At 37.9% G+C, this 27,075-nt stretch overlaps 1 protein-coding gene across 6 annotated transcripts in view; it reads right to left on the bottom strand.

Annotated features, from left to right (window-relative positions):
* Positions 1–13,037, bottom strand: part of HLTF (helicase like transcription factor) — a 50,652-nt gene extending 37,615 nt beyond the window's left edge. For 3 of the 6 annotated variants that reach the window (XM_040636691.1, XM_040636692.1, XM_040636693.1), the window contains exons 1-5: positions 12,753–13,037; positions 11,407–11,614; positions 3,452–3,618; positions 1,802–1,935; positions 1,164–1,261 (exon numbers count right to left, since the gene is read on the bottom strand). In XM_040636691.1, coding sequence (XP_040492625.1) covers positions 1,164–1,261; positions 1,802–1,935; positions 3,452–3,618; positions 11,407–11,614; positions 12,753–12,772 — 627 coding nt within the window. In that variant the 5' untranslated portion in view covers positions 12,773–13,037. The remainder of the gene's footprint in view (positions 1–1,163; positions 1,262–1,801; positions 1,936–3,451; positions 3,619–11,406; positions 11,615–12,752) is intronic. The other 3 variants (XM_040636694.1, XM_040636695.1, XM_040636690.1) reach the window with 2 other exon arrangements.
* Positions 13,038–27,075: the final 14,038 nt, after the last annotated feature.

Here is a 27,075-nt window from a genome sequence, read left to right as displayed (position 1 = left end):
ACCTTATTCTTATAAAATGAAAGGGATAATTTAGATTTAGAATGTCTCTAAGGTTCCTTCTGCCATTGAAATTCTGTGATTCTATTAGTGGTATTTAAAACATTTTGTAAGATCCTACCAGGTAAATTTTTTGACTTTTTTTAATGTCGATGACCCTTCATTTACTATTATTGCAAACAACCTGCTATGTGCTACAAAATATTAAGAGATGATTTTAATCTTACACTAATTTAGTTGGTTCTTTAAATTGATCTAATTTAATTCTATAGCAATATGTATGTATTACAATTACTTTTATAAATTAGCACATGAATACAAAGTAGTAGCCCAGAAGATATCAGGCCAAATCAAAAAAGTTAGAGAGGTAACCTGGGGTTTACCCACCAGACACAGGCTCAAGCCCTACTAATAACGAGCAGTAAGAGAGGAATCACAATTAGAAGACAAAGGCTAACAGAGATAGGTAGAGACAAAAAAATTGATGTATTTGTAGACTGTCTCCACTATTTTATATCCCCTTTTCCCCCAAATTAACTCAGCCTAACAGTATCTTAGATTACAAATCAAAGTTAAGAACTACACTAATGCCTAAGATTTGGAATTTTTTTTTGCATTCCACTTGCAACCTTATTGAAACAAAGCGTAAGTTTCGAGTGTCAATTTTTTAAAATTAGTATTTGGACATTAAAAAATCAAATAATAAAAAACATCAAAACATACTAAAACATCCCATGCATACACAACAATGCACGTGTTTTACTATATGTATGAATGTGTATGTATTCCTTATTACTGCTTTCTTTTCACATGAAAGTTTTTAATATAGGGGCATCTGGGTGGCTCAGTCAGTTAAGCACCTGAGGCTTCAGCTCAGGTCATGATCTCAGGGTTCTGGCATCGAGCCCCTTGTTGGGTTCCCTGCTCAGCAGGGAGTCTGCTTCTCTCTCTCCTTCTGTCCCTCCCACCTGCTTGTGCTTGCTCTCTCAAAAAAATCTTCAAAAAAAAAAAAAAAGTTTTTAATATATATTGTATAGCATGTTTCATAACTTAACATACCTGAAGATCACAAATACTAGCACACACATATTTATCTTATTCTTTTAAACATCAATCGTCAACATTTAAAATTCACTTTTAGATTACAAAACAAAAAAGAAGCTTACCTGTTCAGTTGTCATCTGTACTGCAGCATGAACTGGCATACTATAGCTTGGTCCAGCTCTTCCAGAGCCCCAACTACTTTCTAAACTGAATCCTAAAGCTGTAATTTACAAAATGAAAAGAATAAAATCACCAAATGAATTACCTTTTAGTAACTTTTAGAACTTGTGTTCTAAATATATTTAAAAGATTTTTTTAAAACTAAAAGTCATTAAAAAATAATTAAAATAATTCCACATTTTTAAACAAACTCTTGCCAAATAAATAATACTTCTTCATTCCCTATTGAAGATTTTTTTTGTCTATAATTTATCAAAGACGAAGTTTAAAATCAGGGATTCCCAGATATTATCACTGGGGAAAGTTAGGGGAGGGAATACAGGACCTCTTTGTACATATGTGTGCATGTGCATGTTCTCACACTCACACCTCCTCCTATGAGTCTTTAATTATTTCAAAATAGAAAAAAAAAAAAATCAGGGATTTCCTTAAAAAGATTCCTAAGAAAAGTTACAACTCAGAGCCTTCAACACAAATTAGCTAAGCTAAACAAACTCAAATTATTTCTCAAGAAGAGAAATGTTTTACAAATCCTGCATCTTACAATATCAAAATAATAGGAGTTTAAACTCAAACTTACTTTTTGGTGCAGGTCCCAGTTTAAATCCATGTTTCTTCAACTGATCTAAAACCGCTTTTCTATTTTCTTCTTTTCCCCAAAAAGTCATATGGAGAGGCATGGTAAAAGCATTGTTTGCACCAAAAGGAACAACCCTATTATATTTAAGAAGAGAGAGAAAAAAAAAAAAAGAGAGAAAATCAGAACTGTTATTTTTTACTTCCATTAAGAATTATTAAATCACATTAAATTATAAACATCGCATTCAAATTTTGCAAGGAAGTGAAATAAGGAACTTTTTGGACAAATTAGAAAGAGAGAAAAAGTACACGGAATAGGATCAACAACAATCAGTTTCTGTTACTCTGTTTTTGAAACAGAAAGCCAGAAGAAACTGAAAAGATGGAACAAAGCAGGGTAGCCTATAACTGAGATTATAAGATAGGTACAACAGTAAGTTTAATTGAAAGGGTAGAGCTTTCACTAACAGAACCACTGAGAGTAGCAACCCATTCTGGGAGAATGGGGAATGATTTGCCAAGAACTACATCTGACCCTTAAACAACATGGGGTGTAGGGACATTGACCCCCTTATACAGTCAAAAATCCACATACAACTTTGACACCCTAAAAACTTAACTACCAATAGCCTACTGTTGGCCAGAAGCCTTACCAGTAACATAGTCAATTAACACGTATTTTGTAGGTTATATGCATGATAGACTGTGTTCTTAAAGTAAGCTAAAGAAAACATTAACAAAATCATAAAGAAGGCAGAATACATTCACAATACAATACTGCATTTATTTTTTTAAAATCTGCATTTAAGTGGACCTGTGCAGGTCAAACCCACGTTGTTCAAGCATCAACTATATTTTTGATCCAGGATTCACTAAAAATTTATTCTCAATATCCAAAAAATTTAATGAACTGAGAATAGAGAAAACAAAGTGAGAAGACATTACTGAGCATTTATCATCCAACCTCACCTTTTCATATTCTAAACATTCCATACTTAAATTGACATCACAGACTAAATGCCTAAAAGAGAAAAGCTAACCAAGGAGACTGGGAGTTTTAAAAAAGGAAGAGGTGGTAGAACTAGGAGAGTTTAGGCCTTGCCTAAAGCAGGAGCTGCTACTCTGCTCTAGTCAACTGATGTCCTGTGAAAATGAAGGTCAGATCTTCCTTCTATTTGTCAAGAGAAATCTTCATAAATAATTTTTACATTAGGGAAAAAATTAACCTATATAAAATGCAGAATATCCAGGTATTTGAATATTGGAAATAAATGAAAAATTATAGAACACTATGTAGGCAAAATGAAACTCACCTACATATGATCACAGGCTACCAGTTTACAACTTCTGATTTAAACAAACACTTCCCAACTCCCAAATCTATGCACTAAAAGGTTTGGACAGATGGTGTGGACTTCCTAATATTTGAGCCAAAGTCTATTTTTTCCATGGTAATAATTTAGTAGGAAAATAAGGGAATAGTTGTTCCATGGCTGGGGTAGTAGAGGCAGATGGGAAAAGAATTAACACATTTATTGAACACATACTAAAGGCACAGTGATAAAAGTTGTCAGGACAACTATATAGCCTCTTAACAAATTCAAAGATCACAACTTAATATCATTAAAACTAAACTCTGAAAGTACATTACCCTTCAATCTGTGCCAATTTGTTGTCCATGATATAGGCCAAAGCAGCTGCAAGATCTTTCTTTAAATGGCCAACCTGATTTCCATTCACATTGTTTACTTTAATTGCGTTCTTATCATAAGGGTTATTGGGCTCTCGTTGTAATGCAACCATTTCATTATTATTAACCTAATAAAATAATAAACAGATAATATTATAAATAACATAATAGGAGCTTTCTTCATTAAACTTTATCTGGGATTTCCATTACTTTTTTAGTACTTAATAACAGCATATAAGAAATGTATATTTTCTTGGACTCATATTTGTATAGTAACATAAAAAATATATTTCATAATGTTTTTTACAGTATTTTTTAAACTTACATTCACTGGGAAGTTAACAAATCCTTGATATCTGAAAGATACAATCAAAACTAAATAAAAGATTCACACTAAAAATTTCAACATCCTAACTTCCAAAACAGGTGATCTTTATTGGGTGCTTATTTGCCATTGTTTAAGTACATTACATAGATTTGACTTTTCAAATCTTCACAATTCTGTTGGTAGGTACTATCACTACCTCCATTTTACTGATGAAAACACTAAAGCACAGAAAAGTTAAGTAATTTGCCCAAGGTCATAAAGCTATTAAGTAGCAGAGCTAGAATTTAAATCTAGACAGGCTGGTTCCTAAGTCTGATTTCTCCAGACTCTAAAGGGGGAAAAAGATATTAATTATAAGTCAGAAAGGAATGGAATTAAGAAAATATATCCAACCTTCAACTCATGCCATTCTGATTCTACTAGATTAAAAGTTGCCTGAGGGTGACATCACTGAAAATAGAAGAGTTAAGGACTTCTGAAATTCTCTCTTCTGTAATAGCAATGAAAAAAATGGCAGAAATTGTCAGAATCAATTTTTCCAGACATCTGGAAACCAACCAAAGGATTGCAGAAACCTGGAGGGTGTTAATTCAAGAAAAACAGCTGAATATCAGCACCCTAGTCCCATCTCCAGCTCTTAGCTGCATGACAGCCTTTAAAAATAACCTGCTAAAATCCTTGGTGCAGTCTAGTAGTCACCAAAGGGAGTGCAACGGAACAGAATCTTTCAAAGATTCATTCCCAAAGAATTGTCATTATTTGACCTGTATGATGGTTCTCTAGAAGATCCCCACTTACAAAGTGATTTCTACTTGACCTCTGAGCTCACCCAATACAAAAACCCTTCTCCCTTGGGTGGGTGTTTGTCAGAAACAATTTTACAGGCAGCAGGAAACAGCTGGGGCAAACAATACAATAACCAAAAGGATTGAAAGGAAAGCTGGGGACTAAGATGTCCATCAGGGCTTTGAAAAGCTCCAATATATTCCTGGGAATGTAGAAAGGCCATATGCAAGCAGAGGGCTGTATGCATGCCCGGGGCTGTGCATATGATAAGGAAGACCTAAGAAGACCCTAAGCTCACAACTCTGGCTAAACTTGAGGCTCTGAACAAGCAGGACATGAAGGTTAAGGCAAAGCTGTCAACTGAAGGAGTGCCCCAAATGCATACAGATTCCCTCAGTAAAGACTGGTAGATTTACTGGTTCTGGTATAATCATAAGCTGACCATTAAGCTAACCAAGTACAGACATCAGATTTTCAGGAAAATCAAGAAACAAGCAACAATTACCAAAATCAGCAACAACAAACAACCCTGGAGAGGGAGAAGATTCTAATTTTTACAGCTGTCTACTTTTCAACAATAACAACAAAAGAGACATGCAAAGAAATGAGAAGGTATGGTTTACTCATAGGAAAAAAACCTATCAACTGAGGAAGCACAGATGTTTGACCCACTAGGAAAAAAATTTAAGTTTTAAGTATGCTCAAAAACCTTAAGCAAACCATATCTAAAAAACTAAAGGAAAGCACAAAACCATGTCTTGTCAAATACAAAGTCTGTTGTCAAGAAGTATAGTAAAGTAAAAAAAAATTCACTAGAGAGGCTTTACAGCAGATATGTGGAGGTAGAAGTATCAAGGAAGTTGAAGATAGGTCAATTAGATGGAGTCTGAGAACAGTTACAGTCTGAGGAATAGAACGAAAAAAGAATGAAGAAACTTGAACAGGCCTCAGAGATCTGTGGGACAATAGCAACCATATCTAAGATACACATCAGTATCAGAAGGGGAGGAGAAAAAGGGGTAGAAAAAATAACTTGAAGAAATAATAGCTGAAAACTCCCCAAATTTGATGAAAAACATTAATATACATTCAGAGACTCAACAAACTCCAAATAAATTACACTCAAGGAGACTTAAGTCCAGACACATCATAATCGAGCTGCAGAAAAAAAATGTTGAAAGCAATAAGAAGAGCAACTCCTTATTTATAAGGGTATCCTCAGTAAGATTAACATCTGATTTCTCATTAGAAAACAGAGGCCAGAAGACAGTGGAATAACTTTTCAAAGTGCTTCAAAAAAAAAAAAAAAAAAAACCAAAAAAAAACTAAAGCCAAGAATTCTATATCTGATAAAACTACCCTTCAAAAGTATAGAAGAAATTAAGACAGTCTAGTTAAACAAAAACTGAGAAATCACCACCAGCAGACCTGTCCTGTAAGAAATATTAGAGAGTCCTACAGGCTGATATCAAAGGACTAGACAGTAACTTGAATCTACACAAAGAAATAAGGACTACAGGTAAAGGTAATTAGATAGGTAAATATAAAAAGTATAATTTTTTTGATCATAACTTTTTTCTCCTACCTGATTTAAAGGTGCATAAAACAATTATAAATCTGTGTTGATGAGCATACACTGTATATAAAGATGTAATTTGTATGCTAACAGCACAAAGGAGGGGAAAGAGGGAAACGGAGCTATCTACAAGCAAAATTTTTGTATGCTATTGAAATTAAGTTGGCACTAATCCAAACTAGATTCTTATGAATTAAGATATTAATTGTAATTCCCCAGAGCAACAACTAAGGAAACAACTCAAAATATATAGTAAAAGAAATGAGGAAATTAAAATGGCACACTAGAAAATATTAACGCAAAAGATGGCAGTAATGAAGGCTACATCCAAGGGCCACATATTGTATGGTTCCATTCACATGCAATGTGTAGAGTAGGCACATCCACAGAAATAGAAAATAAATGAGTAGATACCAGGGACTGAGGAGAGAGAGTAATGCGAGTGATTTCTAATGTGTACAGCGTTCTTTCTGGACTGATGAAACATTCTGGAACCAGACAGTGGGGATGGTTGCACAACCTTGTGAATAAAAACCACTCAAATGTATGTGTACTTTAAAAATGGTGAATTTTCAGACACCTGGGTCACTCAATTGGTTAAGCGTCTGCCTTCAACTCAGGTCATGATCCCAGCATCCTGGGATTGTGTCCTGCATCAGTCTCCTTGCTCGGAAGGGAGTTTGCTCCTCCTCCCTCTGCCTGACCCTCCCCCTGCTTGTGTGCACACCTGCTGGCTCGCTCTCTAACAAATCAATAAATAAAATCTTTAAAAAATAAAAACGGTGAATTTTATGGTTGTGAATTATCACTTTTTTAGTTGCCTGAAAAAGACAAAGGACTGATGCTTCAAACCACCACCAACATCTGTCTACTGATTGAAGATTCACTACAGCCTGACCAATCAGATTATCAGACAGATATTCCTCTCTAGCCCTTCGGAGATAACTCCTAAGGCATAGCTCTGTTCTCTCCCAGTCCTATCCTCTCTGCCAATGCCTGCAAGCATGATCTTTTTTTAAACCAAATTATGCAAATCCCAGGAAACTTATAACCCCAAAAAGTAAGGCAAAAAAACTGTTATTTTTTTAGCATTTCATCTCAAACAAGAAAATGAGATAATTATCACTTATTAAAATTAGATAATGGTCATTTACTACAGATGATAGCTAATTACTGATAGATAGTAGATAGTAATTAATGATAGAATTTAAAATAGAATACATATAGGCCAAAATGCTAGAGACTATAAAAACAAAAGAAACCAAGGTCCAAGTACCAAGACAAGAAAGGACGTATTAAAAAAAAGATTAAAACAAAAAAGAGACAATCACAACTAATTATAACAATATTTTTAGAATAGGAAAGAAATAATCTATTTTATTATAAAATACTTTTATGTGTCAAGAAATAAAAAATTTATCCATAAGCTTACCAAAAACACATTTAAAAAAAAAATTTAAAAATTAGCAATGCCTGGGAGACCTGGATGGCTCAGTGGGTTAAGCCTCCGACTCTTGACTTTAGTTCAGGTCATGATCTCAGAGAGATCCAGCACCATACAGGGCTCCAGGCTCAGCAGGGAGTCTGCTTCTGTCCCGTGCTCTCTCTGCCCCTCCCCCTGTTCAGGTGCAGATGCTTGCACGCACTTCCCTCTCTCTCTAAAACAAATAAATAGGGGCACTTGGGTGGCTAAGTCGGTTAAGCTTCTGCCCTCAGCTCAGGTCATCATCTGGGAGTCCTGGGATGGAGCCCCACATTGGGCTCCCTGCTCCGTGGGGAGTCTGCTTTTCCTTCTCCCTCTGCCCCCCCCCCCCACTGGTGCTCTCTCTCTCAACTAAAATAAAATCTTAAAAAATAAAATAAAAAATCTTAAAAAAAATAGCAATGCCAACTTTATATATCAAAACTTAGGAGATACAGCTAATACAGTACTTTGAAGAATGCTTAAAAGATTAAAAGCTATTATTATCAAGATAAAAATCAAGGGTTCAGATTGAAAATCTAAAAATAAAATAAAATAAACTTAAGGAAAATAGGATAACAAAATATAAAACAGAAAACAATGATGAAAAATAACCACCATAAGAAAAATTCAAGAAAGGTTGCTTGAAAAGATGAAACATAAATTTCTACCAAGGCTAATTGATAAAAACTAGACATAAATATATAACACAAAGAATGAACACAGTTAAAATATTTTCAAATATAAATGTTATTAAGCACAACTCTGTAGCAATAAATTTGAAAACATAAATAGATGCTTTTCTTTAAAAATATAAATTGCCAGGGGCGCCTGGTTGGCGCAGTCGTTAAGCATCTGCCTTCGGCTCAGGGCATGATCCCGGCTTTCTGGGATCGAGCCCCACATTGGGCTTCTCCGTTAGGAGCCTGCTTCTTCCTCTCCCACTCCCCCTGCTTGTGTTCCCTCTCTCGCTGGCTCTCTCTCTCTCTCAATAAAATCTTTAAAAAATATATATATATATAAATTGCCAAAACTGACTCAGTAAGTATTTGAATTATGCTGAATTTGAATGAAGCTAGAATTAAAAAGTACATAGTGTATGATTTAATGCATATAAAGCTCTAGAACAAGCTAAACTAATTGACAGCAACAGAAATTATAGTTGTTAGGGCAGGTACAGCAGAAATGACTGCAACAAGACACAACAGAACTTTCAGGGGTGACAGAAATAATTTATATCTTGACTAGAATGGTGTTTATCATGTATTTATCTTTGTCAAAACCCTTGGAATCATATACTTAAAAATGTGTACACTTTCTCACGTAAATCACATCTCAATAAAACAAAAAAGTTGAAAATAATAAGTATGCAAAGATAAATACCTCAATTTTTATTATATTTTCAACACAGTTATTAACTCCGAAATGCCCATCAATAAGGAAATTAAAAATACGATATACATTTGTACTGACCTGAAAAGATAGTCCTAATATTTTACCAGGAGAAAAAAAGGTGATCACTATAATATACATAATAACGATCTCATTTTTTAATACGTAATATGATTTCAATTTACATGCATATATTCACAGAGTAAAGTGTGAAAAAATAAAATGAGTAACTTATGTTCCAGGATGATAAACTACAGGGAGATTAAATGTTTTTTCTTTTAGCCATTTTAAAATAATGAATATTTATTTCTTATAAAATAATACGTATTTTGAAAAATAAAAAAATTAAGTGATGATTACTTTTAATGGGCTCAACATTTTTGTTAAGCTTATTAGTGTCATAGAAATTATTCTAAGCTCAACAAATATTAAATGTTCTAAGATCAGAAACCATAATCTCGTATTTCACAATGGCTTAAAATAATTTAAAAAAACAATCTAAGTTTAGAAAAAAATAGCACAAATCATAAATAGGCAAGCTCAAAGATAGATATGAGAACTAAAGAAGAGATGAACAGGAGATAAAAACTGACCGATTTCAGGAAAAAATTAGAAATGAAAAACTATTTCAGAATTAAAAACTAGAAAGAACACAAAGTGCACAGACCTTGTGGAAAACATGGTAAGGGAATATAAATGATGAAAAATTAAAAAGTGAAAAAGTTGATAAAAAGGATTTCAGAGAAAGTAACAGGCATATATACAGGCGTAGATATATGCAGAGGAGATCTAATACACAGATGGCAGAATGGAGTCCCTGAAAAACAGCAAGATTTAAAACTGTAATTAAAGAAAAATTTTCTGAAGTAGAAGAAAATGAAGTTACAGGGCAATCATAAGACATACTATCAGATTTTCAAGATAAGGAAAAATACCCTTTAGTTATGGAGGTGAACATTCCCAATTAACTTATATGGGAGAGAAATCATATTGTCATCAGAATTCTCACCAACATTTTATGCAACATCAAAATATCATGGAGAGAAAAGATGGGTCAAGGACTTTATATTTAGCCCAACTGCCCTTCAATATAAATGTCACAATTAGAGACATAGAGAAAACTCAGGAAATCTTGTTCTTTCCTAGGAAATCTCCTAGACAACACATTTCAGACAATTACAAAATAATCTAAGAAGCTCCAATATAAAGAAAATATGGGGGGGGGCGCCTAGTTGGGGTGGCTCAGTCAGTTAAGTGTCCAACTGTTGATTTTGGCTCAGGTCATGATCTCAGGGTGGTGAGATCCAGCCCCTTGTGGGACCCCACGCTTCAGCCTACTTAAGATTCTCTCTCTTCCTCGCCTTCTGCCCCTCCCCCCTCATGCTCTGGCTTGCTCTCTCTCAAGAAAAAGAACTATAAAAAGACATTTTTAAACAATCAAGAAAACTTATTATGGATTTAGTTATTAGCTGTAGTAAGTAATTACTAATTTTGTTAAGTGTGAAAATGACAAAGTCTGAATTTTTTGAGAGAGACATACTGAATTATATGGATGTAAACTGACACAGAAGAGATTTTTCATCCTAAAGAACAAAAGAAAAAGTGATGAAAGAAATGTGAGAAAAACTTGTTAACTGCTGAATCATGGGTACATGGAAGTTTGTTATATTACTCTACTTTCATGCATGCTTAAAATATTTCATAATAAATTAAAGAATAAAACTAGTGACACATCATCCAAATAACACAGAAACATACTACATAATCATAACAAAGACAACTTCTCTCCAGATATGGTCATATACTATCTGTCTCTGCCACATACACACAATGCAAATAAAGATACAGAAAGACAGACATAGGAAGAAAAACTGGGAGACAGGTAGTCTTACTACAAAAAGGGGGGAAAAAAAGGACCTAAAAATACACAATTCCTTTATTTAGTAGAAATTAATCTTCCTAAATTAAAAATACTGAAGTACAGAAATGTGCTAAGGGACAGAAGAGGAGAAAGCAAAAAAATGACCTGGATGTTATTCTACAAATGTACCCCTAGTATTTGCTTTTTGGAACAACCATCTAACCTTCCTAAGCTTCAGTTCTTCAGTTATAAAAAGGGGGTAACAGACATTCTATCTACCTTAGAGTCATTATAGCCATCAAACGAAACCATATAGGAAAAAGTGCTTTGTATATTACAAGCTGGATATAAATGCAAAAGAAAATTAGTCATTAACTGTTATCTTTTACCCAGATACACTCTAATTACTTAAAGTAAAATAAGTATTAATTGTACATATCACATTCAAATTCTTATCTTCTGGGTTAATAAGATAAATATATTTCAACTTAATATCTAATGTTATACTCACTACTCCTGTGTAATAGCGTAGTCCAACTACATGACCTCTCAAAGTTCCAAATAAAACTGAATCTAGCTCTTCATCACTAGTTAGGAAGTCGTCTGGAGGTATAATATCTTGGAATTCAAAACGGGGAAAGAAAGTTGGATATGAGAGGCGTGGAAAATTTCCATGGGCTCCATATTGCACAGTCTGCAAGTACTTCCAAACAGGATCTCTATTAAAAAAGAAAAAGCACAGGAAAATGATACAATATTTAACCAAAGGCCATATTATATTTACAGGCCAACTGTTTTCTCATTTTATTTCAACATGTTAAATCTTTAGTGGGAACTGCTGTATAAAGATTGACAGAACGTTACTATGGGTAAAGCAGGAATTGGAGTGAGTGGGGGAAGGTTTCCAGGAACCCTACCTGTTCAGTAAGGCCTCTTCTATGCACCGAGTACTCAAAATAAAAGCTCCAACAAGGGTTCACAAATCTTTTTCCTAGTGATGATGATCTATTTAAACTGAAATGTATATGATGTCTGTAACTAATTACACACCGAATTTCAATAAAATTGAACTAGAAAAGACTTGCAAATATAGAACTATTATTATATGTGAAGCCATTTATACAGTTACAGATAATACATCCAGCATCCACTACTTTAATTCTCTCCAAACAGAACCCTTATTCAGGCATCCAAATCATGACCATCATGGGAAGCTGACCTCAAGCCTCCCATTCCGGTTGGTTTAACGGTACCCTCAATCCTTTCATGGATAACTGTTCCAGGAACAGGCATGTACACCAAATTGGAAAATGAAAAATAAAGAGTCTGCTGAGGAGCTTCCTCAAAGTTTCTACTCTCCTAAGAACAGATGGAAGCTATTTCCCCGCGTCTTCCTTGTACGCCGCGCATACCTCTTTGGCTCCACTGCAAATACATATTTCCATGTCTGTGCAGCACCTAAACTGTGAGCTACTTGGGGACAAGGGATGTCGTAATTGGCCCTTTATTCCGAGCACACCGCCGAGCGCACAGTGAGCACCTAACGGGTGTTCGCTGAATAAAGCTCAGATCAGGATCCCAGCTGAAGAGTGGAGCTTTGAACCCCAGGCCCCCCACAGCCCCTGAGAGAGATTTCCCCAAGGCCCTGGCATGAGGCTTGCCTGAGAAGCCTCCCCTCCCCAGCCAAGGCTATGCATTTATTATTTCTCCCGCGGTGATATTAGCCACCAGCAGGACGAATACAAGCTGCACCGGGAACGCGAGGAGAACTCGAAGGGAATGCGGAGAAGGTCAGGTTCATTTGGGGACGCCAACAGGCCGTTACCCCCCGCGCCCCACCCCCTCCGCCCCCTTCACCTCTTGAACATCCAGGACATGGCGCTGCGCGGGTAACGAACGGAACGCCTGGGCGCCCCAGACAGCTCTCGAGCCGCCTCAGTACGCCTCCCTCCAGGCCCCACAGCCGAAAAAAAAGGATAGGTTCCGAGCGCCGGAGGAAAACCACCCTAGTGTAAGAGAGACGCCGCGAATCTAGTCAGACGTCGACGCCGTCGCCTTCTAGCAACAATCTGAGAGACCAGTGACGGTTTGTGACTGACACTGGCAAAGCCCAATCGCGAGGAGGGGGCCTACGGAAACGAACCAATCAGAGCATGGAAGGGAGTGCAACTCCGCCCCACGCAGGGATTCAAAGACTGTAGGGGGTCCAGGCTGCAGGGGCGGTTCCATCCGGGTTCTTCCCCGCCCCCGAGGCGAGCGCGCGGGAAAGACACGCGGCCCTAAGAGTTCGAGCGGCGTGCAGGCGGCGTTCGCGTTTTCGGTTTGATTCCCAGCTTCAAGCACGGGGAGACGACTCTCCTTTCCACTGTTTGCCCCAGGCCCTAAGTCTCAGCCCCATTCATCAGGCCTTACCTCATCCTTACCTCATCTGATGCGACACCTGTAACTGGATCTTTCACTGAATAAGCTCCGCGATTTTACGAGCCCTGGAGCTACCAACGAGTTACTTTAATTTCCTGGGGTGAACCTCTGGTGGTTGCCCTGAGGAGAATCAGAGAACTGTACTTTGGGTGGGTTGGCCTGTAGGCTGGCTGCAACCAAGGAGCTGGCAAGGCTGAGCTCTGCACCTTGGGAACCCAGAAGAAGCTTATTCAGCTGACCTTTTAACTGGTACCGCAGCAGCACCAGAGTAAGAATCTGGTGGTGGTTTTGAACCGCACTTAGGGCTCCGTGTAACTGTCAAAGGAGAATTGCAGGATCAAAGAGGAAATGTATTTGTGAACATGGTCAGTATTGATGCTTGTCCTTCATAGAGTGGTCCATTTTACACTTCCTTCAGCAGAGTATGAAGACTAGTCAATAAGACAGTTTTTCAAGAGGCATTTGTTCATTTTCTTAAGCTATCATCTGTAAGCATGAACCAGCAATGGAAAGAGAAATCGAATTTGCAGCAATTTATTACTTCATTTCACTAAACAGAAGGAAGATGATGAGGAAGATGAAAACATTTTAATTATTTTAATCTACTTTCTTCTGGAAGTATTGGACAAATGGCGATATAGTTCATTATTTGGTGTCCCGGAGTCTAAATAAGTGCTTGGGAAATATGCCAGAAAATGCTCAGACTGAAAATGTTGTATGTGTAAAATCAACGAAGAAGCCATGATTATTAGACTGAAAGATAAAATTGCAAATATGAAAATACAGGTAAACCTGACTCCTAAGATCTGTCCCATTGTTAAAGAATGCAGATTAAGGTAAAAAATTGCTATTTAAAGTCAACCTTTTTGTCCACTTTGTCACTGTTTTACATCTCAGATCTAGCAGTTGAACTTGAACACTCTTTAGTCATGGCACAAAGAGGATGGTGAAGAAGATAAGAGCCAGATTCCGTAGAAATTTATGGTCTAGGATAGTTTGTATTTTATTTTAAATGCAGTAGACCCTCATTAATTGTTCTAAGCAAGATAATAACAATGTGAGTTAGGCTTTTAAAAATTCATTCTGGCCCCTCTGGAGATTATAGGGAAAAAAGAGAAGTAGACTACTTAGTTGATAATTAGGAAACAATTATGTCCCGCTAAGAGATGATGGTGGCTTGGAATGGGGAGATGATGAAGCTAAGAGAAACAACAGGGTGTGCTGATGGATTTGGGTGTGGATGCTGAGGGAGGGGAAGGAATAAAAAATTCCTCCAGCCACTTACCTCCCAGTCACAAACACCCTTTCTGATCATCCCCCCTTTATGCACATTAATCATGTCATTCCCCTGTTTGATGCTGTGAGCTTGGAATCAAAGAATGGCAGGTGTGGCTCTTTATAATCGGTCCCCTACCTCCCACTCATATCACTTCCCAACCCAGCCTGCCTATAATGATTGCCTTCACTACTCTAAAAATTATGAATATTTTCATATAGAGCCACAAGGCCATTTTCACACCCAAAAAATTAATAATAAATCAATCTTCTAATAACTTGTAATAATATAATCAAATTTTCACAATTGTCTATAAAAAATGTTTTTTTATAGTTTGTTAACAAAATAGAATTTTGAAGCCCTTGGCAAAGAAAATAACTTTAAGAATCTGAATTTCCAAAAGTCTGGCTGTAATACAAAAACTTCCAAGTTTATGTCATAACGAATGGGTTCTGAAAGAATGTATGATGTTGTGTGTTTGCTTGTTTGCTTGCTTTATTCACCCATAAAGAGATAGAGACAAAGTTCAACGGAAGAGGAGAATTTTCAGGAATGACATTAGAGTTCACGGGGTAAATCTCTTAAGTGGATCTCAGGGAAAGGGCCTGAATGCCATCACCCTAGACCAAGCACCAAAGAGGGAGGGATAATAGCTCAGTAATTCCTGGGGATCCCATTAAAAAAGAAAGCTATGCTTCATTTTCCAGAGTGTATCCTCAAGGTTCTGCAGATCTTAAGAGTTTTAAGAGATCAGAAATGTGCCAGAGCAATAAAGGAGTAAAAGCTAATAAGCTGGCTCCGTTAAGGAGCTCAAGGGCCGCCATTCAAAATTTTATCATAGCTCCCAGTGAGTGAGCCTCCAGCGCTGTAAAGGCTCAGTAGTCAGTACGTGCTGAAGGTGAATGGAGCCCAAACATAGCCTACAGGGTAAGAGAAAAGGAGACTGAATCTGAAACCTGTATTTAAATGACTTTAAATCTTAAAATGACTGAGCTACCTGGAAGTGACTAAATTAAGTTACCTACCATTAGGCAAACTGAAGGTATAAGATAAGTTCAATAAAAAAATACAAAGTTTTCTCTTTGCAAATGGAGTCAGTGATCAAAATTAATACATAGTACACATCCATATACACACACCTTTCAGTGAATTTATACCTGCGTATTTATAGCAGATACCTCTAACTGGTTGAATTAGGAGATTTTCATTTTCTTCTTTTTACTTACATGCATGTAAAATATTCTCTGTATTGAACATGTATTGCTTTTCTGCCACAAGAAGATAATAAAGGATACAAACTAAATTGTAGTAAAGAAATTATGAAGTTTTTCAACTTTGTTTTTAATTAATGTTAGACTTACAGAAAAGTTGCAAAACTACAAAAAGTTCCCTCATATCTCTTACCCATTTATTTTAACATAGATACAGTACAATTATCAAAAAAATTAACATTGATACAATATTATTTCTGAACTTTTTTTTTTTTAAGATTTTATTTATTTATTCGACAGAGATAGAGACAGCCAGCGAGAGAGGGAACACAAGCAGGGGGAGTGGGAGAGGAAGAAGCAGGCTCATAGCAGAAGAGCCTGATGTGGGGCTTGATCCGATCATGCCAAGATCACGCCCTGAGCCGAAGGCAGACGCTTAACCGCTGTGCCACCCAGGCACCCCTGAACTTTTTTTTTTTAATAAGAAGGCAGAGGAAATGATAGAAGATAAAATCTTTTGTAACTTAGTTATTTACAACAGATTTTTCTCAGGCTTAATCAGGACCCCAACAGATTCTGGGGCAGATTCCTGGGTACAACAGCTGGTAGAGCAGAGGAAGTAATATAAAATGCATGCCAAGGAAAAGTCTTAATAATATAATGAATATCAAGTGCCTGCCTTTAAATAATAAGTGCTTATTGTCAATACTATTATTCTAATAGAATTATCTAATGAGTCCTGTTGCACTTAACAAGAAATATAGTTGATTGAAGGTTATTTCCTGGTGCTCAGCAGCTGGGTTATTCCTAAATACCAGAATAACACTGTTTCCAGAAGCCAGTCATTTTCCCTGGTGTGTGTCCTTGATCTCACTGAATTGTTTCATCAAGAACCAGGAGACATTCTGATGCCAACTCCCATTCTGAGAAATCTGTGGTGTTCCAGATTACATAGGACTTTCCCAGGAGATAGTAGTTTCCTCCTCCTTTAGGCCTTGACCCTCTAAGTTCTCCTACTCGGCAGAAGACCAGAATTGCTGAAGAATCAGGCCTGCCTGGGATCTGTCCCTTCTTTTGTGTCCTGCACAGGATGCTTTTCCTAACTTCAAAAAAGCACAACTCTGAGCCATGGAATTATTTAGGGTTCTCATCATGGTCATGGTGAAAGTTCTTATTTTAAGGATTGGTGAATGTTTTTCTGCCTTCTTTGTTGCTAGAAAATTAAAAAACCAAAACTTCAACTCTAAATACACTTTGGACATTATCAAAAACACTTTTTAAATGTGAGAAACTTTATTGTATTAGCAAATCAGTTTAAATCATCAGTCATCATCACAGTTCACCAAACCATTGTATCCTACAACCATAGGATTATGGTTTGCTAGCCCAGAATTAAAGTTTAACTTGCCATTTCCAGAAGTCCTTTAGAAAGTTAAAAAAAATTGCAAAATGTCAAACACATTTCTCAAATTTGAAGAAAAAGTGTATTAGAATAGATTTTTAGAGGAATTTAATCTCCTGACCTAATAGAATTAGAAATTCCAAGAGACTCAAGCTCATAAACAGATGAAATTTTAGGGTCAAAGTATATCAATATCCTGCTTGAATTGCTAATTTTGTAATATTTACAAATAAAATTTCCATTTCTCAAATATTTTTAGATAAGGTGTTGGGGTCAAAAAGAAATGAAGTCAGATGTTCCCCCAGGGGAACTTTATTAAAGCATTGATGACCTAGATTAACATACTAAAGTCAACACAGATGGCTTTAAATAGTCAGAAAATTGAGCTTATCAGTAAACAATAGTCTACATTATCAATTTGTGAAAAAGATAATTAAAAGGACAAGACACACACTTTTACCCATAAAATTAATATAGATTTTTTAAAAGGATCAGAAACAAAACTAGCCTGGTGTTCTAAGATGTGCTTTTTCAAGATGTTTCTGCGAAGAGATAAATCACTATAACCTTGTTTAAAATTACTATTTAAAAGAAAATTTGACTTTAGGAAAGAAGTGGCAATAACATACATATATTTAAAAAAATTTTTTTGACTGTTGTAAATTGTTTATTAAGTAAGAATTTTACAAACATTACTTATATTAGCAGTAATAGTGGAGCTGGAGAGTACTGCCTCTTCTCCAAGCTGCTTGGCGTGGAACTTGTGACCCTTTCCAAGGCTCCACCTCCTGGGGCCTGCAGATTTCAGTTCTCAAACCTCCCTGGGCTTGAGGAATGGTTTGGTATCTACTGGATGTCACCATTTCTTCTGATCCTTATGTAAGGGATCAAGGAGGATAACCTCAAAGACTTTGTATGTGGAATCTTCACCAACCCAGTAAGAATTCAGGACTTTCAGAGCCAGACAGTGGTGTCCAGCTCCCTCCTAGACAACAGATGGAAGGCTTTGGGCAACCTTTAGCTGTTTAACACCATGATGGACAGGCTTGCCATAGGTAGCACCCTTAGGAATTGGGCATTTGCAGTCACCATGGTGCACATGAATCTGATGTAGGACATAACCTTGCTTGGTATTGTATCCCAGTCTGTGCACTTTACCAGACTACGTTAGGCGGGGTACCCTGGTAAGTGCAGAGTTGGCAGTACTGCCAGCAGTGCACTCTGAGAATAAAGCCCATTACATCTGACTGCTTCTTCCTCCATAGCCCAAGGATGTACCTGTAAGCACCCACCTTCGCGGACCTTTGAGCTAAATTGCTGCCGGCAGATTGAAAGGAAAGAGCCTTTCTCCCACGATCCCTTTTGGGCTCTTCTTAAAATGTTTTTGTACTAAGTACTAAATAGGATATAGTTCTCAATCTTTTCCCAAGAATCCCTTTGTTATTGAAAGATCACTTAGAACTTTATTCAGGTTTTTAATCAAGAGTTTTTAACGAGCTTTTAACAAACTTGAAATTATGTATTTTGAGTAAATATAATTTAAAAAAAAATTTTTAAACCTATACAATTTTGAGGAGATATGTTTACTCTTTTTTTTTTTTACGCCAAAAATAGGTGGATAAATATTATCATCTTTGCCAGGGGTTCCTGGCCTCGAGCTGGGAATTACAGAGGTCTATGTGCTAGACACTTCTATATACATGGGGAAAAATGAATAGTACATAATTATTAGGAATAAAAGACAGCTGGGGGGGGGGTGCCTGGGTGGCTCAGTCTGTTAAGCATCCAACTCTATCTCAGCTCAGGTCTTGATCTCAGGGTTATAAGTTCAAGCCCTGCTTGGGGCTCCACACTGGGAGTGCAGCCTACTTAAAAAAAAGAATAAAAGATAACTAATATATGGCCTCTAAATACACAAAAGAAAATACTACATGTCTTGCATGGTTTTATAAAGCATCAAGGTAAACAAAATGAGATACAAATCACTACACTGCAAGGGAAATTAACAAAGCAGAGTAATGGAGATAAAAATACTGTGCTCTGGTAACTAGGAAAGGGTGTTCAGAGGCTTCATGAACTAGGAAGCAGCTAAGCTGGAGGAAAATGACAATTTCATTTTTTAAAAAGATTTATTTATTTAATGAGAGAGAGTGCACGCACAAGAGTAGGGGGAAAGGGGCAGAGGGAGAGGGAAAGAGAATCCTCAAGCCTACTCCCCACTGAGGACCTGAGCCGGACACTTAACCAACTGAGCCACCCATGCGCCCTGGGGAATGATAATTTCAATGGCTATGTTGCAAAGGAGTCTTTAAAGCTGGAGGAAAGAAAACCCCACCAAGTCAGAGAAGCAGCCTATTGAAAATATGATGAAGAGCTTATTGTGGGTAAAAGAATGTCTAAGAGACTGTATAAAACAGAGAAATGAAAATCTCATCCAACTAAATCCCAAAAGAATGCAGTTCTGTATTTTTCAATATCAATTTAATATAGAATTTGAGGTGGACTACAAAAATAACAAGAGACTAAATATTTTCCCAAACACTAAGACTTGACATGCTTTTCGTTGATGTTAATTAGCCAAGGGATTGTCCTGCTGTCCACCACCTACCCCAGGAGTCCCTTGCAGTCAATACCACACTTAGCAAGAATCTCCCTGAATGGACATGGTCTCTGCCCAAAACAAACTATAGATCTTTCTCAACTTATGGGGTTATGTCCTGATAAACCCATCCAATGTTGAAAATATCTTGAGTTGAAAATGCATAATGCACTTACCACAGAACATCATCACTTAGCCTCGCCTACCTTAAACATGCTCAGAAGATTTGTTAGCCCACAGTGGGGCTGCATCATGTAACACAAAGCTTATTTTATACTAATGTGTCAATTACCTCATATAATATATTGAATACTGTACTGAAAGTGAAAAACAGAATGGCTGTAAATCAATATCAGTTGATTACACTTGTGATCTCATGGCTGATTGGGAACTGTGGCTCACTCACTGCCACTCACTACTGCTGCCCAGTATCAGAAGAGAGCATCATACTGCTTATCAGTATCCCAGAAAAAGATCTAAATTCAAAATTTAAAGTGCAGTTTCTACTGAATGTATACTGCTTTTGCACTGCAGTAAAGAGAAAAAATTGTTAAGTCAAACTATTGTAAGTCAGGGATTGTCTGTAAAACTAAAACAGTACAAAACAAACACAAACCCAAAACAAAAGTAAGAGACGATCACAGGTCTCTTTAACCCCTAATAATTGACCTGTGCCCCAAAAGATTTCCTCTCTTACCCCCTCCACGTTAAACAATAGGCAAACACTGAAAGTCCACATCAACCTACTGTACTTACTACTGTACTTGTACTACTGTACAACTTACTGTACTACTACTGTAAAACCAGCTATTGTTCTCCTCCCTCTCCTCCTCCTACCTATTTACAAAATATTCTCATTCAGAGGGCTAGGGAATCATTACAAATATTATTGCTTTAGATTTCTATCCTTTAGGTAGTTCAAAGTCCCAAAACACAGTAAAATTACATATTTTCCTTCATTACTGAGGATTAACTATCCCAAAGACCTACAATCTAAATGCTCATTTTTTTTTAAGATTTTTTATTTGTTTATTTGACAGAGACAGCCAGCGAGAGAGGGAACACAAGCAGGGGGAGTGGGAGAGGAAGAAGCAGGCTCCTAGCGGAGGAGCCTGATGTGGGGCTCAATTCCAGAACGCTGGGATCATGCCCTGAGCCGAAGGCAGACGCCTAACGACTGCGCCACCCAGGGGCCCCTAAATTGCTCATTTCTTGATTCCAAGACTAGTGTAATGTTCTCCCTCACACCATACAACTTCAGCTAACAACTGAAAATATACACAAAGATATTAAAAGCCACACAAAAATCAATAGAAAAAAAAGCGCAACATAATCTATACGTGGCATCACACTAAGTACAGGCTGAACTTAGCTAAAGACACAAAAAAACTATAGGCATCATAGGAAGTACTTGAGAAATTAACAGTTTATGAAAATAGGGTAAAAATTTCGAGCGGGATCAGCAAACTAAAATCACTTTATACTCTACCATAAGCCTTGGCCCTGAACATACTCTTTGCTGGGCTCCTGCCTTAAAAGTCAGTCCTTCACGTTTCAGCTCCAACTTCAGTCGCTCTGGGAAACTTGTCTCACCTACTCGCTTCTCAACACAGCAATTAAAATACATGCCCTTCTACTCATGCTATTTTGTCAGTCGGCTTGTTACCTCTTTCCAGATTGTGAGCTCTGGAATGCATAAACCCTATCCTGTAGGAAGGTCAGATATAACCTCGATGAAGCAGCTGGGTACGTAGGAACAGCGGCCGCGCCCACGCGCCTTCAAGCAGCTCCAATCCAAACCCCAGGGAACACCCGGCACGTGCCTACTTCGCGCGAGAGCAAGCATCCAGCTCCAGAGCGCGATGCGCGTGCGGAGTTGGGCATGCGTAATTGGAGACCAAAAACTACTAATCCCAGAATCCTGTGGAAATGCATCCTCCTTATCCAGGACTCTGTTTCCCAGAAAGCACTGCAGGGTTTCAATTAGTGTTTGGAAGCTTTTCTTTTTTTCAGAATGCAAAGGGCAGGATTAACTGGTTTGTTTCCCTGTGCCGGAGCCGACGCAGTCCCTAGCTTTCCCGGGATGGCATCAGCGAAACCTCTTTTACACTTGTTACAGTTTGTTAGACCATGGTGTCACTAGAAGTTCCAAGAAATCGAGATTTTGGAAGGAGTGGAAGGGGGCGGGGAGACAGCTGCGCCCGACCTCACTTTGTGCCAAGCAACGGCAGATCGCTTGGGACCCCTAGGTCTTCTCCAACTCACACTGGCCGGGATGGTGTCTTGGTCTCCAGAAGCCCCGTGTCGTGGGAGTCACACTGTGGTGGCCACCAGGTGTTTGCTGCAGAAGTCTTGGTAAGGGCAGGGCGAGCCGCTGGCCGTTCTGTCTCAGTCTCAGTCTCCAGGGAAACTACCTAAACAGGACCCAGACCTCCCTTCTCTCCTGTTCCTGATCTTCAGTTCCACTCCATTTCTGCTTCAGAGACTCAACTCTGCCAGTTACGTGAAAGGATCCACCCCACCCCTTCTCCCTACCCCCAGTCCCTAAATCTTCAGCCTCTACCTCCCCCAACACTAATATCCTACTTTCTTTCAGACCCTACAGTCCCATACTTCTTGCTAGTATTGTGGCGTCATTTATTGTTACCTCATATTGAACATGTACATCTCTAGTGCTCCTTTAGGCTGAGGCTCTAGGTTAGCCAGGGACTTTCAAATTGTGCCGGCGAGAACAGTTCTGTACTTGGGCTTCAGTTTCCCCACTTGATATGAAGCCCCTTGGATTCAGTACAGAGGGAAGAGATGTGTATGAAGATGAATCATCTCCTATTGATGATGGCAATACCTTGCATTAGGCCTTATTCTCATTTGTAAAATGGAGACAGTTATTATCCTTAACCAGAAGGCCCAGTCACTTTCCTAGCCAGCAGTGCAACCTTTGCCCTCTACCCCACAGAAGAAACAAAACCGTAGGCTATAGAAGAAAGAGATCATTACTCCTCTGGTGGTGCTCACACTGGGAAGTTGTGAAGATGAGGCCCCCCTGGGGAGGATGCCTTTGAGAGGAAGGGGAAGTTGGAGGACCAATTACATTTCAATTCCACAGCTATCCATGATTTTTGTGTGCTCTTGGTTAGCTTACTCCATAGACCTAAATTTCCCTTTTTAGATATATGTGTATGTGGTAGAGGGGCACAAAGGTGGGGGATAGTCCTCATTGACGCCTTTTCCCCTGTGTTTAAAGCATTCTTATCTCAAGTAGATTATTTTAGCTTCTAATCACACCACCAGGGGGCACTATTGACTGTCTGAAGAGCAGTTTCGTTTACAAGTTGAACAGCCTTGTTCTGTTGTCATAGTTTTTACACACATTACTTACAAAAATGAAATAAGGTCCCAGATAAAGGCATTGATTTATTTAGCACCCCAAACTCAGATGGAAAACCAGTCTGTTAGGCCAGAGGTTCCCGATTTTGTTTCAAATTGGAATCTTTAAAATGTACTGATTCCTGGGGCATCTGGGTGGCTCAGTTGGTTAAGCATCTGCCTTTGGCTCAGGTCATGATCCCAGAGTCCTGGGATCAATCCCAGGGTCCTGGGATCAAACCCCATGTCAGCTCCTTGCTCAACAGGGAGCCTGCTACTCCCTTGCCTCCTCGCTGTGCTTTCACTATCTTTGTCCCTCTGTCTCAGTAAATAAAATCTTAAAAAAAAAAAAAAAAAAGATACTGATTCCTGACCCTTGTCTCCAAACATTCTAATTTAACTGATAAGGGGCACAATGTGGGCATCAGTACTTTTAAAAGCTCTCCAGTGATTCTAATGTGCAGGAAAATTTGGGAATTGCAGCTTTAAGTCCACTGCTCAATTTTAAGAAGGGAGTGTGAACCTGATCTAAACTTTATATATTATCACCTTCAGAGGAGAGAAGCAGGAGTCCTCAGGAAAGCAATTCCGGGAATGCACTGGATGCAGCTGCAACTGGACACAATGCCAGCCTCTCTGTGCTATTTAGTATTCCTAAGAACAAGAGCCTTACTGGACTGACCCAGGGAATTAAGTTGAAAATTGATAATAATAGCAGCTTTCACTTACTAAGCTTTTATAATGTGCCAAGCATGTCTTACCCTTAACAGATTTTAGCTCATTTAATCTTGAGAATTAAAGGCTAGAAGCTATCATTATTTCCATTTTACACATGAGGAAACTGAGTCACAGAATGGTTAAATAATTTGCCCCGGATCACACAATACAGCTAGTAAATTGCAAAGCCAGGTTCAAATCCAGATAGTCTGTCTGCAAGAGCACAAACTCTTAATCACCATGCTATTGTACTTCCTAATCTAGAAATAGTGAGTTTTTTTTCCTTTTCTCCTCACTTTCCTTCCACTGTGTTCCCTCCATTAGTGTTCACATCCATTTTCATCCCTCCTTCATTCTCCACTCTCATCTCCAAGGCCCACATTTCTGGCCATTGTTCATTTTCAAATTACTCAAGTTTCTAGCCCTACGTAACACTGTGTACTCTGGGGAGATAAAAGGATATAAAATTTTCTCACTATGTGGCAGGCCCTTCACTAAAAACTTTATGTGTATTATCTCATATGAGGCTTACAATAACAGTGTTGCAGTTGAAGAAATCGGCTTAGTTACCACTGTAAGTAATTTTTGGTTGTATTAAGATTTCAGATTCATGCAGCCAAATAGTTTACGGAATGGTTCTCCAGGTTTGGTCTGGAGATCAGTAGCATTAACATTGCCTAGGAATTTGTTAGAAATGCAGTTTCTCTGGCTCTACTGTCGACTTACTGAATTTGAAAGTGGGGGTGAGGCACAGCAAAAAGTGTTTTAACAAGCCCTCCAGGAATATTTGATGTATAGTCAGGTTTGTGAACCACTGGTTTAGTGTGAAGTGTCTGTTTGGTGTAAGAAATACATAATCATAGAGACTCTTAATCTTAGGAAACAAACTGAGGGTTGCTGGAGGGGAGGGGGTGGGAGAATGGGGTGGCTGGTGATGGACATCGGGGACAGTGTGTGTTGTAATGAGCACTGGGTATTATATAAGACCGATGAATCACAGACCTGTACCCCTGAAACAAAGAATACATTATATGTTAATTAATTGAATTTAAATAAAAAAAAAAGAAATATGCAACCAATGAAATGTCTCTAAAGATTTTGTATAATGGGGTTTTTTTTAAATCAGATATTCTGTTTATATATTACCTTGATTAGGACTTGTCCAGCCCAGAAATAAGAAAATAGTCACTGGAAATATTTTGTCAACAACCTAGTTTTTACCATAAAATTATTCTCTAGAATAAGTCTTCCTGAAAAGATATAGGATTAGATTCTCATGACAAAAGCAGTGCAAAGCCAGTAATTGCAAGTTTATGTATTTAACAGGTATATCTTCCTAAGTTTATGTATTTAACAGGTATATCTTCCTAAAAACATTAATAGAGGTAGTTCACAGAAAATTCTGTGTTCATGGAAATTCATAGTTCATGGAAAAATAATGTTAACTCATGAAATAGATATATTTATACTAGGTATAGTTAATTTATATATATTTGTGTGGAAAAAAGGGAATATGTACTTAGAATGTTTGAATCTGAGAGCTCTGTGATTATTTAGGAAACAATTTTCATACAATCTCAGCAATAAGGATGCTACCAATTCTTTCAAGCTAGGAGTCATTTTATATAAGGAAATTCCAGAAGGGACCACTCTTGAATAAGATAGAAACTGAGTGAGCTAGGCATAACCCAGTCTGGAAGTCACCAGAAATGTAAAGTTTCCCTTTGAGCAAAGGAGGCATCTATTCCATTAGCCCTGCTTTATTGAGTGAAAAGGTAGGGATGGAAATGTGTGTTTGTGTGTGCACGCATGCACACGTGTGGTATTGGGTAAAAGGAGAAATTTACTTTCTTTAAGGAAATTGGGACCTATAGCCCAGAGGACCATTCTGAGAACTATGTGAGAAACTGTAACCTTTGGAATTCACCCATTTTGTTATTTACTGTTACTGCCTATTTGTTTTCCTAGCATTAGTTCGGAGCAAATATATTCAAAATTCAGAATACCTGAAGATCAATTTTAGGAGTAGTCTTGTGGGAGAAGGAATCCCAAGACCCAGAGTGGGTAGGGATAGGAGCTGCCAAAGGGAAGGCTAGGACAACACTGGCCTGGTTGGGCCTTCATGAAGGCATTGGGGTGAACAAACCAAAGGGCCCATGTGGATGTGCTCTTGTGGCCGTGCATGACATTAGGAAAGTGGGAGTAAAGGTTGGCTTTGGTGGTAACTTGGACATAGGAGCAGTTGCTGATTGGCATTCTAAACCAAGTATCATTCACCTTTTCTTTAGAGCCCAGACAAATCCTGGATACCAATATACTTTGGGTTGCTGTAGAAATCCACACATTCTGCTTTAATAACATTTAGTATTTTATACTTCTAGAATGGCTTGCCCACCCTGCCTTTTGCCGTAATGAATTGGTCTCTTTAAGTAAAAATCTGCAAAAAGACATGAGGTGATAAATCAGTAAGAAATTCTGAACTGGGATACTTTGTTTCTTTAGATAAGTTTTCCTGAGTGAGGATTCTCAAAGATATTCTGGACATTCATGTTTTTAAAACATGAGCACTATGTTTTGACTTCTATATTTTTAAATTGAATGAATAAAATAACTATTGAAATAAAATGTCCCATTTAAGCAAAACAATGTGGAAGACCCTACACGTTTTTTCAGTAAGGAATTGGGACTTAGAGGAGATCAGATCTTAGAGGAGATCTCATCCCCTGCTCTCACTCTCCCCCCTTCTAAAACAAAATTGAAAAAATATGTCTTCTAGAGTTACATTTGTGATTATTACTCTTGCTTTCAGCAAACCCATGAAGAAGAAAAGTGAGTCTACATGGTCTGGAGGGTATGTTACATGGAATGTCAGGGAAGTGGTATTAGAGAGGACCTAAAAAGAAGCAAGACAGTAAGTCATGGGAAGTACTGGGAACAAAGTCTAGGCGCAGGGAACAGCAAGTGCTCAAGTCCTAAGAGAATGAGCAGGAGATGTTTAGAGAACACAGAGACGGCTTCTGTGTCTATGGCACAATGAAAGAGAGTGGTAGGAAATGAGGTTGGAGAGAGATCATGAGGTTGACCAGACAATATAGGGCCTTGCAGGCCAAGCCAGGAAATTTTAGTTTTGATCTGAATATCATGGAAAGCCATTGGAATGTTTTGAGTATGAAAGTGACACTGTTTCT

The sequence above is a fragment of the Ursus maritimus genome, unplaced genomic scaffold (genome assembly GCF_017311325.1).
Source record: "Ursus maritimus isolate PB19 unplaced genomic scaffold, ASM1731132v1 scaffold_20, whole genome shotgun sequence".
NCBI classification, from domain to species: Eukaryota; Metazoa; Chordata; class Mammalia; order Carnivora; family Ursidae; genus Ursus; species Ursus maritimus.
This window is presented reverse-complemented; position numbering and strand designations above follow the sequence as displayed.